This window comes from Medicago sativa, chromosome 3 (assembly GCF_051527215.1).
Source record: "Medicago sativa cultivar Bolivia chromosome 3, Bolivia_mono, whole genome shotgun sequence".
NCBI classification, from domain to species: Eukaryota; Viridiplantae; Streptophyta; class Magnoliopsida; order Fabales; family Fabaceae; genus Medicago; species Medicago sativa.
In genome coordinates, this window is record NC_140751.1 from 100,097,940 (window position 1) to 100,115,238 (window position 17,299).

General features: G+C 34.0%; 1 protein-coding gene across 3 annotated transcripts; it reads right to left on the bottom strand.

Moving 5' to 3' along the window:
* Positions 1-907: 907 nt before the first annotated feature.
* LOC146942845 (exocyst complex component SEC3A-like) lies at positions 908-16,253 on the bottom strand. 3 transcript variants are annotated; one of them, XM_085756922.1, is made up of 25 exons: positions 15,681-16,253; positions 14,864-14,934; positions 14,219-14,299; positions 13,552-13,619; positions 13,361-13,463; positions 12,957-13,105; positions 11,974-12,091; positions 11,117-11,221; positions 9,717-9,818; positions 9,498-9,635; positions 8,378-8,506; positions 8,219-8,299; positions 8,048-8,122; positions 7,252-7,425; positions 7,045-7,165; positions 6,847-6,911; positions 6,057-6,227; positions 5,894-5,970; positions 4,179-4,260; positions 3,150-3,199; positions 2,871-2,979; positions 2,696-2,767; positions 1,511-1,576; positions 1,347-1,436; positions 908-1,118 (listed from the first exon to the last, which is right to left on the bottom strand). In XM_085756922.1, the coding sequence occupies exons 1-25, from the start codon at positions 15,853-15,855 to the stop codon at positions 1,008-1,010; spliced, it is 2,583 nt and encodes an 860-aa protein (XP_085613048.1). In that variant the 5' UTR covers positions 15,856-16,253; the 3' UTR covers positions 908-1,007. The 3 variants fall into 3 exon arrangements, with proteins under 3 accessions (XP_085613048.1, XP_085613047.1, XP_085613046.1); XM_085756921.1 differs by having other exon boundaries at positions 2,696-2,746; positions 3,102-3,199; XM_085756920.1 differs by having other exon boundaries at positions 3,102-3,199.
* Between the last annotated feature and the right edge of the window lie 1,046 nt (positions 16,254-17,299).

The following is a 17,299-nucleotide window of genomic DNA, read 5'->3' on the forward strand; positions in this document are numbered from 1 at the left end:
ACCTCTTCAACCAATTATACCTTTTGTAATGAAAAGTGAATAGTATAATCTCACGTATATGATGAGTGTTATAGACACTCTTTTTTAACACTCACTTTAACACTCTCTTACTGGGTGAAATCCATTTCTAAACCATTAGTAGAGCTTATACTTAACTATCAAAATATATTTAAGTTGAACATATAATAAAAGTAGAAAATTCGTTAGGTTATTTTTCAATAGTATGAATTTGAACGGGTGCTGGTGCAAGCGTGATTAGGCAGCAGACGAACAACATAAGATGGCAACTACCTCTGTAGGATATGTCAAATGCAATATGCTGTAGATGCATCGTCGAAAAGTTGGAATGGGGCGTGCTTGCTGAGTGCAATAGGGTAGTTTATTGAGAGGAGCATTAACTGATCTTTGCAGTTTTGTTATGACAACAGCAGAAGTTGAAAATTGGAGACTGGCGTGCACTTGAATGGCTGGCCTCATTAGAGCAACGATGTGATATTGGAAATGGATTGTAAATTGTTGATGATGTCAACAAAGACAAATTAAATCACTCAGTACAAATCTGATATTGCAAGATGGTAAAACTGTCTTCACAAATCACAACAATTAAAAAGTTGTTCATTAGGCGTCAAGCAAACGGTAGAGCTTATGTTCTTGCACAGATAACTATCTTACACTTCTCAATATTTTTTATGAAATTCCGAATTGTATTGCTACTAATCTTATTAATGAAATGCCTTAAGTTTGATTGCATAGTATGAATTTGAAGAGATTTTTGTGGTAACTATGATATGACATAAAGCTTTAAATTATGTTATTTTAGTACAAAATATGTTATTTTCCATTTTCAATGTCCCTCGCCACAATAATTAAAAAAAAATGAAATAATTAATATCAAAACATGAAATGCTTGTTTCAAGTAATTATAACCATAGAAATGCACTTCAATTATGTAAATTACATTTCATCTTAGTAAAAAAGAATGACTAAATGTAAACACACATAAACCTTTACATTTTAGCTAAAAGCTCTCTCAATTCTGCTGTAGAAGGGACTGACTCAGCAGGGTAAATCTTGGCGACGAGTTGGACAAAACTGTCATATTTATCAACAAAATCCTTCTGCCATAGTTTGGGGAAACGAAAATCAGAACTTGAATATGTAACAATCAAGCTATGTGAGCTATTACTGTTTCCTACCTCAACTACAACTTTAGGAATACTTAGAACTTATCCTTGACTATTAAATTAGATTTAGATAAAGCCATCCAAGTCTGAGCATCATTAATTTTTTTCAGGGAATAAAAAAACCATTCTCTGCATATCATATTTTCTTAAAACTCAACATACCTTGCATTTATCCCACAAGGAAGGTAACAGTTCTTCTGAAGTCAAATTCTTCTGCAATTTCTTATACATTGCATTTATGGACTTGTCCATCTATTTATACAAAAACAAAGACAAGTCACAAATTATGCCACTTGCAAAAGGGTAGTAGAAAAAGATAGACTTACCCCACACAAACTGGCTTTTAGCATTTTCCGAAAATCCACTTTTGACAGCCCAAGCTGGAAAGGAATCTGAAATTGATGTATAACACAATAAATTGTTAAGGTAGAAAGTGAAATATCTGGATGTAGATGTCAAGTTTGGCTATTCAGTACACATGAAAATAAACAAAAATGACAACTATGAGGTGCAAACAAAAATGGCGAGTACTAACTCTGACGGTAATTTTTGAAAAAGAAATGGAAAGAAAATAAAAGACGTTATAAATGTCAGGTCAATTTGAAGATGAAGATCATAGCAAAGTTGAGAAGAGAAATTTTGGAGATTTAGATTAAGGAAAATGAGAAATGTTTGAGTGATTTGCACTCTGCTGATCCTCTATTTCTACACTATTAACAATGAAAATATAATTTTTAAATTTACAAGCAAATTAATGATATTGCTACTACCTAAGTACATGAAGATATTACCTAGGTACATGGCTAAATACATGAATGTCTTGCTACAAATCCAATTACTAACATTAATTCCGACACAACTGAATAACACATGTAAATTATTGGAAAAAGGACTGCACTAAAGTGGAAAAAGTAATAATAGAATGAAAAGATAGCTCAAAAGTAAGGTCCGAGCATTAGAAGTGGGTTAGAATTTGGGTGGGACTTAACTCAATCACGTGAATCAGGAATTAATCTGCCTTCTTAATTATATTTATTAGCTTGGCTAGAACAGGCTAGTAAAATCAGGAATCGATCTATGCTCATTAATTGCAACGTTTAGCTCAAAATACCTGTAAATGTTGTAATCCCTATATATACAAGGAATAAAAAAGCAACAGGAAGCAAGCCATTTGACCTGACATGCCATTTTACCAGACAAACCCTACAAAACTGGCTTATAAGATGAGCACTACCGGAACTTTAGAAGCACTAATGAGGTCATATCTCTAGAAAATAAGGGACTAAACCCACACCTTCACACCCAACACAATGAAGATGTAATAATAATACTAAACCTTTCATTTCCATACTCTATACTTGATGCCCAGAAAGGATTTTTGGAATCGATTAACAACGATTAGTTCTATAATGTAGGAAAAACATTGCAAACTTGTTTATTTAATAAATGAATTCTGATACATTGAAATGTTGTAGAGCAGGATTTATGAAAGATTATTGAAAGAAACAAACCTCTTCGGGTGAAACATTATTTAAAATCAAGTCCTCAATCCTCCGAGCATACTGGAAAAGGCGTTCAAATTGCTTTACGAGGCAGAAAATGGATAATGAGATATTTCCAACAGGGTACAGATTCAAGTATGGACTATGGTAAACAACCAGAACAAAATAGAGAATAAATACTTACATAATAGATAATCATGCTAATATGGCGTGAGCACGATTGCTCATATGCTTCACTAGCTTGATGATAAAACTTGGCTAAAGTAGGCACCACGTTGGCTAGGTCATATAAACTGGGCAAAACAAACAAAATAACAAGTGAAAATCTTCTGCCTTCTTATACAGAATCTACTTAACATACAGGAAAACTGAAGCAGCCTTGAGCTTCCTCATTTCCTGGGAAATGAAAACAAACCTATTCTGAAAAGCAGCATAGTTCTCTATAAGGAAAATATCTGCGTACTTTGGCTCTACTTGTGCAAGTTTTTCCAAAGTTACAAACATTATGCTTACCTGTCAAGCAACAAGCCCATCAGAAAACAATATGCCGATATTAGTTACATATTGAAAATAAATTGATGAACAAAAAAGAAGAAGAAATTTTGAATACTTGGACTGCAGACTAGAGAGGGTAAGCAGTACACAATTGAAATCATCCTTTGTATTTATCAACACAATACAGATGATTTAAGACTATCAACTCTTGATTATGGTCCACAAGGGTATAAGAATGAAAACAATATTATTATTTTTTGTTTCCAATTTAAATCTTTGAAAACAATATGGTATTTTTGTAATTAAATTTATTATTATTTATTTAGGACAAAGTTTACCTACAGTACTATGGGTGTTGTTCTTCGCTAAAAATGCTCATAATAGCCCATAATCGCCTTCAAAGTCCACAACTATATGCAGAAAGTGATTTTTAGTGGACAATAGCACCTATGGTACCGTAGGTATTTTTTGCCCACTTATTGAATAACGTTGCATTCTTTACACCAAATGCAGCATAAGAGACAAGGAGAATGCAGAATAAAACAATTGGGAAACCACCTAACATCAAAAGAAACAAGGAAGCCTCTCAAAAGTCAGAGGCATAATCCACGTAGGACAAGGAGACTATCATGAAAAAATGAACCCTCTCAAAAATAAAAAACATAAATCTAAACCGATGCAAGTACACTACAGAAACCATAGGGTGGTAATTCTTGCCATATATTCCAAATAAATGCACCACAAGCATGAGAAAAGAGAAACACCTTAACTATATTTCTTCTCCCACAACCTCTATTATGAAGAAAGAAAGCAGGTAGAAAAAACATATTCAAGAGTGGTAGGGTGATTAACTAGGTTTATTAAAGTTTCATCATTTAGGAAAGCAAGTACCTTAAATTAACCAAGTTTCTCATGTAAGTTCAATATGAGATAGCACAAAACAATACACAGCTTAAAAGGAATCAAAATAAAACAGTGCTTAAAAGGAATCACTTACAAATTTCATGTATGCTTGGTCAACCAAATCCCTGGACTGTCCAGCAACGTACTGCTCCATCTTTGTTGCAAGGGTTGCAAATCTATAAGAGAAAAATTAAAACATCACTTAACGCAAGAGACTTGAGACATTAAATTGGAATTAAAAAGTGCAGCTGGTATGATAATGAAGGCAGTTTATCAACTTCAAGCTGTGAAGCACCGACACAAACACAAACACGACACTGACACATAAACACCGGAAATAATTAGAAAAATAGAAGTAATTTAACGCAATCACATGTGTCGGTGACACCGGACGTGCCTTCAAGCTAAAGTGTCAATGCTACATACACTTCAACCTATGATGAAACATGTACACTTCTTGAGACATCACAGTGCCTGGGAAGTTTCCTACACAGACACCCATATGACACGCATTGAACACTCCTTGTCCAATGTCTTACTAAATATTTAATGGTTTGGATATGCGACAGACACTTCATAGCCACTTAGTTAGTTGACCAACATTCAAATAGGGCTCAACACTTAAAAGATGCGACTCTTAAAAGAAAATAATCTCAATTTTTCAATTAAAAAATATCTATAATTTGGAAGTGTTTCTCTTCCACTTTTCATCCATACAACCTACACATGTACATATCTACATATACACTTGAGGAGCTAGCTCAGTGGTAAGAGCTTATAGCCTTGTAACCTCAAGTACAAAGTTCAAATCCGCTCGGGGACACTAATAAAAATTTCTCTCTTCCCCAATTTTTTTGAATTAAAAAAAAATGTAAATGACTACATATATATAGGGGGTGTATCAAGTGAGAACCTGATAATCGAGAGGAGCAAATATTGACCAGCACCATATATTGTTAAAATTAACATCTTTTATGTTTTCAGCTAATATGCTCTCTAGTGTCCCTATATTATAGATATTTTATTGTGTTAGCCTGTGCATCTTGATATTGTCTCTGATGTTTGTGTCTATGGTCATGCTTCTTACACATCAACATCTTCCCTCAAAGTTCAAATAACGCCTTTATTCCCAGATTTTCCAAGTAAACCAAAATAATATACTGGCTAATAAATGTAGATGCATAAATGGGCGTTCTTGAATTGATAATAATATCAGAGAAATATTAGCATTATTATTCACATTCTCCACCCATATCTTAGCTGCTATCAATTTCCATCTCTTTAGCATTAAGCACATACATTACTGGGAGCTCACATGAATGTAAGGTTGATAATTTAAACAGTTAAACATATTCCTGGCATGCATAGCAAACATGATAATTTGACACATCATCAGCAATTTTTCTCTGTCGTCCATTTGCATGCCATGTCGGTATATTTCTAGACAGATAAGCAACTTTAGATGCAATATTTATAGTTTCATCTAAAAATGAACTAGACGAAAAAAAAACAATTTTCTTTAAAACTCAAAATGATGTAAGAATGTCATGTAAATCAGACTAACCCAGAATAACCTAATCTGACCTTAATGAGGTTTACAATAGAAGATAATGATTCCCTGTTTAACAATCTTGAATAGTTACAGAGTTTTCACTACATGTAGTAGATAGAATATTTTAGGTTTTTTTACATTCTAAATTCTGTATAACAGGCTAAAAACTAAATTTTGTACAACTAAGCTATCATTCTAAAACATATCAATTTCATTGGAGAAAGAGGGGGAATGTAGATTCCAAAGATCTATTTTACCTGGGAATGTAGGGTAAGACACTTTGGCGAACATTACGCTCACTTCTTTCAATATTATGGCAAGCCTCATCAACAAACTAAAAGATTTCCAATTAGATGAATTGTGTTAGCATTTTAATATTCTAAATGTAATTGGAAATTCTTTATAAAGCTAGTCACATACACGGATGAATAGCATAGATATCCGAGACTCGAGTTCACCAAGCAAAAGGCGGACAAATCTTGCTGCATCAGCTTTTTGACCAGAAAGATAGCGTTCTGTTATTCCATGCATTGATATGCAGCATAAAGGATCAATCTTACATGCCCAATCTACAACAGCATAGAAGTCTTCCTGAAATTATATAAATTACAGAGCAGATTTATAGCAGCACAATCTTTTAACTTATAAGAAACAATAAGTTGAAATGATCTTGCAGTGCTACAAGTATGCTAACTAATAGCTTCACTTCTAAGTTTGAATCAACTTTTGTACCTCAACATTTTCCAAGATCCCTAATCTAAAAAGTGATTGCCATTTATATGGCATGCCTGCATAAGGGCATTTTTGTAAGTTAAGTGCTAAGCATTTAGTTCAGTTGAGAAGCTCCTACGTAAGCTAGAAGCTAGTTCAAACAAGGTTTTAATAAGATCCATAAACTTATCGCAAAGTGTCCACTTATAAGTTATAAGGAACAACTTGATCATCACTCCATAACATCCAATTTCAGCGTATGTAAGATAAATGCACAGAGTTGCTATGGATAATTGGCAAGGTTTTTACCACATTATCTGGGATTTGGGTCCTCTTGCGAATCATAACAGTGATGAGTGCGATAAGAAAAAGATATGGAACAAGTCAATAAAATTTTCATCAGATCCGTATCCTATGTAACAAGAGAAGATCCAGATCCGTTCCTCTCATATCATAAATTCAAACTGTAAAAGAGAGAAAGATTTCATTCTATGCATACTTGAATTCCATCTAGCAAATCCTGAAGTGATTCATTTAAAGCTGCAAGCTCCGCAGAACTTATACCTGGAACATTGAATAAATAAATGGCCAAATTATGAAACAACTTATCACAACAGAGGAAAATCAAACCACAATGTTTAATTATAAAATATAAAACATTCGAAAAGGATATTTGTTGAGAGTGAGGTAAATGTACCGGATTTACTATCATTCTCATCGATGTCTGCAATTCCCAAATCATCATCATCGTTGTGTCCAGATTTATTAACATCAAGCGTAGGAACTTCGAAGCACATGAAGTGTGCAAAAAAAGAACTCTGAAACATAATCACGAATAGTTACACTTTTAAGTTCATTGAAGATAAACTAGTTTCAATAAGGAGTGAATATTAATAAGTTTCACCTCATCCACCATTAGTGGGATAAAAACAGTGAGCATCTTTGCATATGCATCAGAAATTGCAGAAGAGTCGGCAGAATTTACATTCTGACTAGAGCCCACGGAACCTTCAGGCGAAACATTTGGATTTTTAGAAATTTTAGTACTAGCACGAAGTTCATTAGCAAATTCACGGGCCTGCGAAGGGATGTGTGAAACTTTAGATTCTGCATACACACTATTCTACCAAAACATAACAAACTAGTAAATATGACCTAGAACCCAAATTAATATCAACAAAAAGAACCAAAGACTTTTTCCATTAGAAGATTTGGTTACTTGGATCAAATAGCGTCATGTAGTGAAAATTGAAAAATCATTTAAATAATCCTTTATAATTATTTCGCGCATAGACGCATAGTTTTTCTAGGTCCTTTATATCCTGTAACTTAACACTAATATTGGAAAACAGTGGTAAGGAATGGTATATACATAACGAAAATTCCTTGTACAATGATTCAGAAAAAAAATTCTTCCACCTGTTCTGTATCACTCAAGATATCCAGGAAAGAGAGATTACATTGGATTTTTTTACCGTGTCCAAGACATTTCATAAAACTTCATGCTAGTAATGTTTTGCAATTTTTGTTTCAAAACCATGATTTTTTACAGGTAATTACAACAGTGAATATTTCCACATGTATAGTGGTCACTTTGCAGTTCATAAAATGCTCAAGTTCAAGTCATAGCATGATTTTACCACCAAATGATAAATAAATAAAAATAACAATAATAACAGTAAGTATTTGTAATCTCAGACCTCCCTGCGAAGAAGCAAGTTTAGAGAACAACAATAAGCTTTTTTCAATGGGCCCAAGCAATTCTTATCGAGAATCTGCATGTTGAGGAGAATAAAAAGAAGCAAACTCATCAAATATAGATTTGCAAAACTAAACTTTGAGAAGATGTTGTATTTCATTCATAATCAAACCTTTAACTGTTGCAAAAGGCGTGCATATGTCCTGCACTTGTATCGAAGGTCGGCATGATCTGGCCTTTTCAACTGTCCTCGCTGTTTAAAGAAAGCAGACAAAGTGAAAATTAAAGATTTTAAGTTTATAGTTCCATAAATAATTTATGCAGAAAATACCTGAGAAAAGTAATTTTTATCATTCATCATGAAATCAACAAAAGTAGCAAAGTAATTCCTCAAAAATTCAGAAACTCTCCTGACGAAAGTAGATTTTATTATTTGAAGTTCTCCTCGCTTCTCTTTGAACTGCAGAAGTAGAAAAACCACCATTAAAACCAATGACTTTTTAGGTCCTAAAAATGTTTTAGTTAAAACATGGGAAAAATATCTCATAGTATCTTCATGGTATCATGTAGAGTAATTTAGATTATCTCTTTGGACCGTCATAATATTCCTAGAGGTTTGAAAGCCCTCTAGAAAGGCTCAGACGCCCTCTAGAAGGGCTCCTGAAGCCCAGGCGCGCCCTTCCCAGGGCGCCGCCTTCCATAGCTTCTAGAAACCTCTAGAAACCACTTAAAAGACCAAAATCCCAGCTAACTTGGGGCTTAAGTCACGCTAAAACAAACCCACAAGGGGCTATAAATACCACCCTTGGGATCACTCTCAAGGCAGCACAAAAACAGTCTAACCCTAGATTCTATTACCGTACTTTTGCAAGTACACTCTTAATAGGTTTTCATATTTTCTTAAGATTTATTTGATTTCAGAAAATATTTTCTGATATTGTTTTCTGGTTCTTGTTGTTGTATTGTTTTCTGTTTCCCTTAATAATTACAAAATGTCCCCTTTATTTTATTTTTCTTTTCAAAGATTTATACATCAACCAAGGAAATAATTGAAAGCAGAAAAACAACTATGACAGTGTGTGACGTTATTGTGATTTATTAGTGAAAACAGAAAATGGAAATTATGTGTGACATTCTCTTTCTCTCTCTCTCTCTCTCTCTCTCTCTCTCTCTCTCTCTCCTCCCTCTTTTAACACTTTCCTAATTTTATACAGCCAAGAATAACTTATTTGCTTAGGGAGACTCCAAAATCAAAATAGGGACATAAAAAACTTATCAAACTAATCAAAATGTTAGCAACTAATGAATAAAAATCACAATTTCCTCCTCAATTTTTTTTTATTTCTTTCATTTTTTTTAACAAATGAAATCAAGTTTGTATCACCATGAACTGTTTTGTTACCATATTATCAGCAACTTTCCCATATTTACAAGTAAGGCAGAGAACATACAGCTCTCATCTTTGCATAAGTAGGATCTATGTTAGACACTTCAAAATTACGCAAGGCACCGGTCAACCATTCACATGCTTCTATATTTTGAAGCATTTGTGCTTCATCAAACGAATCTCCTGTCAAAAATGCTGAATACTACAGCAAATGAAAATTCATTAAAATAAATATTAAATATATTAAACTCATACTATGAAAATTCACCACGTAAAGACATACCTCAGAAGGGATATTCAATTGCTCAATAAGTTTATCAAGCTCTTCAATGAGAGATTTGTTATTTACTGATTGCATTTCCAACTTGTTATTGCGGATTTCAATCTAGAAATAAGAAAAGTAAAGTGAACAAAGATGAAGATGACATTTTTTTTAATTAATGAAGTTCATTAAGACAAAGAGAAGATCGTTATAAAGGATTAGGAGGATAAGAAAACAAACAAGAGATTAAATAACACTACAATCCAGCAAAGCTACCCAATCTCTCAACAATCTATAAAAGAAACCCTGGAAAAAGTACCATAAGTTTTACATAAAGTATAGCCCGGATGCGTAAACTTAGCCAAAAGAAGATTTTCATCAAATGAAATCTCCTTGAAGATGCAACTTACTTTCCAACCATGTGCACCAAAGAGTGACACAGATTGAATATTGACACAAATATTAATCTTCTTTTAGTCTAAAGAGAGCATAAACTATTAATACTAAAGTTAAAGTAGTTGACTGTGATTTTAAGTGATAGCTATAACAGAATGTGAGTCTGTTATTTGGAAACCTATAATGTACACTATTATTTCTGCCTCAAAGTCAAGGTAGTTGAACGAGAGTCATCTTGTCTTCCAACTTAGGTTTGTGTCTGAGTGAGAAATCTTAGAGGAGTGGCTTAGTGAGAAGGTTAGCAAAATGGTTCCTAACAACTGGTTCCCAACAATATCGTCTTTGACAGACACAAAAAAAAAAAAGGAAAAAAATGCTCAAGACAATAAAGCTATCCCGTCCCTCTCCACAGGGCTGAATAGCAAAGAGCCATTAAGTTTATCACTCTTTACACCAGTCAAATTCTTTGACGCTAAGCAACATAAACTGGTTCAAATGAAAAAGGACAAATCTAAGAATCAAGATTCACCACATGTGCCATCAAACCAGGTATTCCACTCCAGACTAAAGTGAAACTTGGATGCTACAAAATTAACTTGGTAACTGTTTCGAAGTTAGATTGGGAGATAAAGGGTCTGTTTTCATGGTTTGTTTCTCCTCCTGCTTACCTTTTTTCCTTTTCACATTGTTCTTGGTATTGGTTTTAGAAAAGAAAACTTTTAAAATAAAATAAATGTAAGATATTAATATACGTAGACAACAGAGTAAAAAAGGAAGAAAAAAAAATCATAAGTATCTTCCTATTGTGGTTACAACAGCATAAAGAAAAAGAAGAACAGAGATCAAACCACAAAAAGAAAATCTACTAGACTTGTGAATGTGACATGCGATGCTTTAGCCAAGAAACTAAGAAATCAATTAAATGAATGAACAGGGATTTCCATTAACACTGCTATAAAACCACAAAGAAAATCGTGACGTGAATAGGCACAATGTGCTCCAACTTGAAGTTTACAAGCCCTTACTGATTCAATATCCTCCCTCATGTGTCGGAGTTTCACATTGAACATGCCTAACCATTCACCCATGTCTTCGACACAATTTGAAGCAGCTTCAAGTCCTTGCAAAACCTTCAAGACACAAATCAGTATGAGTCACTTCATAAAAACGTGTGAATGCAAATTTAAACAACCAACTATGAGAAGCATGGGGATTAATAAAATGAAGTAGCATTTTGCCGATCATAGTGTTGTTACCACAACAGCTTTAATGGTTGAACCATTGAAGTGGCAAAGGTTAAAGGTTTAGGCAGGGGATTGTTGAGGAGAATCTCACATCAACTAGAGATATGGCCTAAGTATTGGTTATATCGTTTGGGCAGTTCTCACCTTACAAGAGTGTTTTTTGGGGTTCAGTTAAGCCTAAAACTTAATATGGTATTAGAGTTTATCCTAGACCCATTATTGGACCATGATCTCTTTGATTCCACCACCATTTGACCACGTTCTAGATGTTCAACCGTGGGCGTGATAGGGTGTTTCGAGATCCCTTCCCATTATTCCACCCACATTAATCCATGCTTCAAAACCGGCTTGGGCACCAGCCGGTTTTGTGGGGTTGGGTTAAGCCCAAAACCTAAGGGATAAGTTAAGCAAACTGGTTTATCTAAAAGGTAGAGAATCCAAGCTGTATTCGTTTTAAATAATTATAATCATGACTTGAAAAAAATTGACGGATTTTTCGGTCTATCATTATGAATTCACAAGGTGAGAAAACTAAGCAACACTATACAATATGAAATAAGGGGTCTGTTAAACACAAGTAAACAATAATGTGATACCAGTAAAAGAAAGGTAATAATCAACTCAATGAATAGTTGTACCTCATCTATCAGAGGTTCACTTTCTAAAATAGCATGCACATTTGCTGCTTCCAGAGCCTGGAGCTCTCTTTTCAACCTTTCAGAAAACGCCTCTGCTTGACTAATACCCGTGATATAACTGCCCATTCAAAAACTACAACAATTTAACTCTACACATTAAAGAAGATAGGATTTAATAAATTATACAGGCATAGATGAATTGCTTGAGAGAAATTACTCTCTCAGCCTTGTTATTTATAACCAAGTGATTACGATCAAATCTACAAATCAAATCCCTTGATTATAGGGATAAAAACTAACCAACCTAATCATATAGAGAGATTTTCTCAACATAATATAATTCAAATCTATACATATCAAAAGAGTATCTGTAACGCCCATATAAAATGTCTAGAATTTTTACAGAGCGTTAAAATTTGGTATCAGAGCTGGTCGATCCAGATCGTGCCTTGGGTCATTAGAATTCAATAAAATGCAGTGGGACCATTGGGTTCCAGATATTTATTCAGTCGAAATTTTTATTATTGTAATTTTAATGTTTCCGGTACTAAATTTAACGCACATGCTAGATATTCTAGATAAGTTTAGTATGGGCGTTACAGTATCCAACCAATGCAAGCACATAGTTGTTTCATTTGAATTCTTTTTGACAAAATGTAGAAGTATCATGTTCGGTATTTTCTATTTGTTGGGGGGTAGTAACACCACGGATGTCCTCACGCCCTTTTAGGTATAAAGTAATCCCTACTTGGGTGTTGGCTTAGTTCTATCCCCAAGATGCTTCTAGTAGATTTTAAAATTACACCATGACATTAGCAACTAATTTGTGAATGTCAATCGTAAAATATGGCCAAAAATTTCATAGAGAAAGTGAGGCTTTCTATGGCATTGAATAAACCCTCTGCACCCATAAGACATTATATTCTTACACATCATAAACATTTAACCTCGGAATACATTTTAAGTTGAATGATAGCACCTACTTTCCCAAAAGAGCTTCCATGTCCTCTTCCTCTGCTTGGGAGACAAGCTCCTTTTCAACATTGACTTTCAATTCTGCTTCATTGACAGCAGATTCAACAGTAGCACCATCTGTTTGGTTATTTTGAGTGGAAACTGCAGGTGTATTTTCCTATATAACATTGGTGAAAATAAATATAGAGAACATAGGGTCTAGAATAATCAACAGAAATTAGTCATCAATTACATAGGGTCTAGAATAATTTTCCGCATTAAATCAAGGACTTAAAGATCACTAATGAGATAAGTCACCCTCAGTCGAAAGTAATAAATGTTGAGTACATAAATTAAACAAGTAAAGAAGACAATGACTGTAGCTTGATTGTAAAGCAACTTCAAGCTTGAGCATTAGAAGACCATTATGCACCTTAGCCCAAAGAGCCATCTCCACAACATCAATACCAACAACCTTAGGAAGGCGACCCAGGACATCTTTGCAGATATTCAAGGTAGAAAGCAGGAGGCGGTTCCTGCAATAATGTAATAGATACAATGAACAAAAGTCCATCTCCTTACATACGATCATAGGTGATTGAAATTTACTTGTGTAGATTTAACCTGTCGTCAATATTGCGCATTGTCCACTGTGGAGGAGCCACAGTGTGATTTCTGAGGTTATCAAATCCCTGTAAGACATACATTCATCAGTACTCTGCAGTCTGCACCCCATTGGAAAAAAAAATAAATAAATAAAAAAAGATAAACAAAAGACATTTAAAACAAACTGAGAACATTGCCATGTAAGTCAGGCTATTTAATTTTATTAATTATTTAGGATTTTGAATATTATAATTAGGGTTTTTTGTTTGGGATTCTTTATTGTTACTTGTCAATGTTATTTAGGGATTTCGTTCTATTTTGGAGTATCTTTTTCCATCTTTTGATTAATAGCTTATTATTACTACAGTGTACACAGAGAGAGCTAGCAACACACTCTTCTATTGATCGAAATTCAAATGGTTCAGCTAAATCATGTAGGCCCCACATGAATTTAGTGGGACCAATATGAATTTCAACCAATAAAAGAGTGTGTTGCTAGCATAATTCTAGTGTACACGTATGGAATGCTTTTTATTACTACGTGATTATATGCATAAAGTTTTCTTCATTCAAAGAGTAGGGGAGCCCTAAGTTATCAGCAGAGTACCCTACTTGGATTGTCCAGCATCAACTATCTTCATAACATAACGATTTGTATTGAAGAAGGAAAAATATGGAACATTACCAACGTAAACGTACATCCACTGGGATCATTTGTTACAACTTCCACTTTTGAGAGATGCTTCAGCTTGTATATCTTAGCAGGCTGCAAGAACGATAAATGTTACACAAGCACTGTCTTTTTCCGTGGAACTTTATAGATAAAATATGTTAAAACATCTGACCAAGACAAATTTGTGACAGAGGGATGTGAGGTATTAGCTGAACCAGTTTCAGTTTATCAGTTTCTTTTACCAACAAAGGTAAGGTAGACAATTTCTTCACTTCAGATAAAGCAAAACTGACACGGCTATACCTTGCAGCAAGGGTCCAAAGTCGCTAAGGATAAGTTGTATATACTGAACAATTTAAATAAAAAAGGAAGGCAACAAAGGTGGTATGAGCATTATTTCAACTAGAGTTATACAAAGATCATTTTTTTCTAATGCAGTCTTTTTGTTTCCTTTCTTGGGAAACCAGCACACGGAAGATGGATTATGGAATAGGATGAACAGGAAATCTTTGAAAAAAAAACAAAAAACAATACTAGTAACATCCAAGGAAAATGCAACTTCTCTGGTTCCTTCGTGAAATGGAATGGGAATGGCAACAAAATACAAAATCAAACATGTCCCAGAGAGGCAAGGAAGAGGGATGAGAAGGAAATCACCTCAAGAACTCCTCCATTCGAATACTTTAAAACTCGAAGAAAAGCCTTTGTCCGTTGAGTTTTCGCTTTTGCTACACAAAATAACATGTTGTCACCAACAATTCTACAGATAAAGAATAAAACAACTAATTGCAGCAGTAACACAGGATGACCACATGCACTCACCTACACAGAGCGGAAAGAACGCCTACCTTTCTATTCCTTTTTGTTCAAACAAGATAATCTTACCAGTATATAAACTAGATAAGAACACACTGCAAGATAATGTCTCAAATGCTAATTCCTCGCATTTATACTAAATACAAGAAGGAAAAACCTACAATGATGTGTTAAATTAAAATAAGAGAAGCATAGTCTCTGTTTTCTGATTAAAACCCCGCTGTGGCCGCTGCTAACATTAAACAGAAATTGCCTATTAACTGGTTTCATAACTCGCAGAAGTATTTGAATGCATAAACACTACATGTTAACTCCTTATGAAATCAACTTAATCGAGTAAACCCTTAAACATATAGCCTAAGCTAGTGACCTCTATAGCACCGACGCTTGATGAAGGCGAGTCATGTGATTACATTGAATTGTGTCATTTTCTAAAAAAGTAATTAGTGTCAATGCGTCACTATGTGCTTGCTTCATAGCTAATAACACACCCTCAGAACCAAGTAATTCTATCAACAAAACAACGAGCACTACAGGCACTGATTCATCTAACAAGTTCCATAAGACGCACACCGAAATTCACAAATGCAACATTTCAATTCATTTTGGCGAGACATTGGGTGAAAAATGCAGAGAATGAGAGAGTAATGGCGCATACTAGAAATAGCGAGAACCCTAGGTTTGGCCATTTGACGACCAAGCTTAGCAGCTTTTCCCCAGGTACCGTGAGTCTTGACAACTCGGATGGAAATGACGATCTTCTGTTTGGTGCCTTCAATTGCAGCTTCACAAGCTCGCCGGAGTTCGGCATCGTCGGCGCTAGATTTCGCCATTTTCGAATCTCTGATCTGAAAATTGATTTGAGAGAAGATAGTGCAGAATGACGCAGGGTATTATTGTTAGGAGTGGAAATTGGGGAAAACGGTTTCAGTTGGATCTTCTTTCTCTTTGCTTCTTCCATCGTGACTCGTGTCACTTCACTGTTTAACGCTTCCAACCAATTCTGTTGGTTGCAAAAACAAATTTGGCGGTCCATTGCCACGCCTTCACAACGATAATTTGCATTTTTTTCCGCTCCAAATTTTCCATGCACAGCTTTTTCCTTTTATCCACGTCTCATTTCATAATATAGTTAACTGTTCTTGTTTTTTTTCTCTCACAAAAACTATAGAAATCAAATTTGGAAAAATACTTCTAAAAAATAATTGGGGATAAATTAGCCGATTCAACTTGTAGTGTTTCATAAAATGATAAAAAAAAAATATATAAGTTTAATTAATATTTATAATTTTTCAATTAAAATAACACGTGTAAGAAAAAAACAATTGCGAGGGAAGAATCTATCTTGTGTCCCACAAATTTTTCAACAAAGATTAGTCACTGCTAAATAAACTTCGTATCAATATCATAGTAACAAAAGAAAAATAATAAGTGTAAAAATTTAATTTAACATACATTTTACTTATATTTTGGGACAGGGTAAGTTATAAGCTACTTGAATTATCTTACCAAAATAAATCTTTTTTAGCTATATGAGTTCATAAACTATAAGCTTTCAACTATAAGTCATGTTGTATTTGCCAAACACACCCTCTCTTGAAAAAGAAAAATACATAATTTGACCAAAATAAATTTGGATATCTTCGACTTTTTGTCAATTTTTTCACAAAATCAATTTTTTTTCTTCATAAACACAAAGTGTTGAAAATTTGATATTGTGGATTTTGATATCTATGTAATATTCACAGTTTAACAAATGTTATCATATGAGTTGTACTTATAATATTCATTTGTGTTTTTACCGATGTTCAGGGGCGTTTTTAGGGCCCAGCTAACCTGGACACACGCCCGGGCTCAACCGATACTTTCTTTGTATCGCTACAAGAAATTTGCATGAAATTTGACTTATAGTGACAGTCAAAATCCGTCACTACAGGGAAATTTCCGTAGCTAAATCTGTCTGTCATTGCTAAATGGCTGTCACTACATGTTTTCCACATTTACCTACGGGAAAAACGTAGGTAATTCTAAGGAGATCATTTTAAAATGCATTATGGACCTCTACCTACGGTTTGGCTGTCACTAAAACTTATCATTGTTTTTGTTTTTTAATATTTTATATTCTACTATAAATTCTAAAGATTAATAATTCATAAAATTACCACTAAAATTAATTTAATCAATATAATAAAATATTATAATTAATATCATTAGAATTTGAAATCGATTACTATAATCAATTTTTAAATAAATTGTTGAAGTGACTTAACTATAATA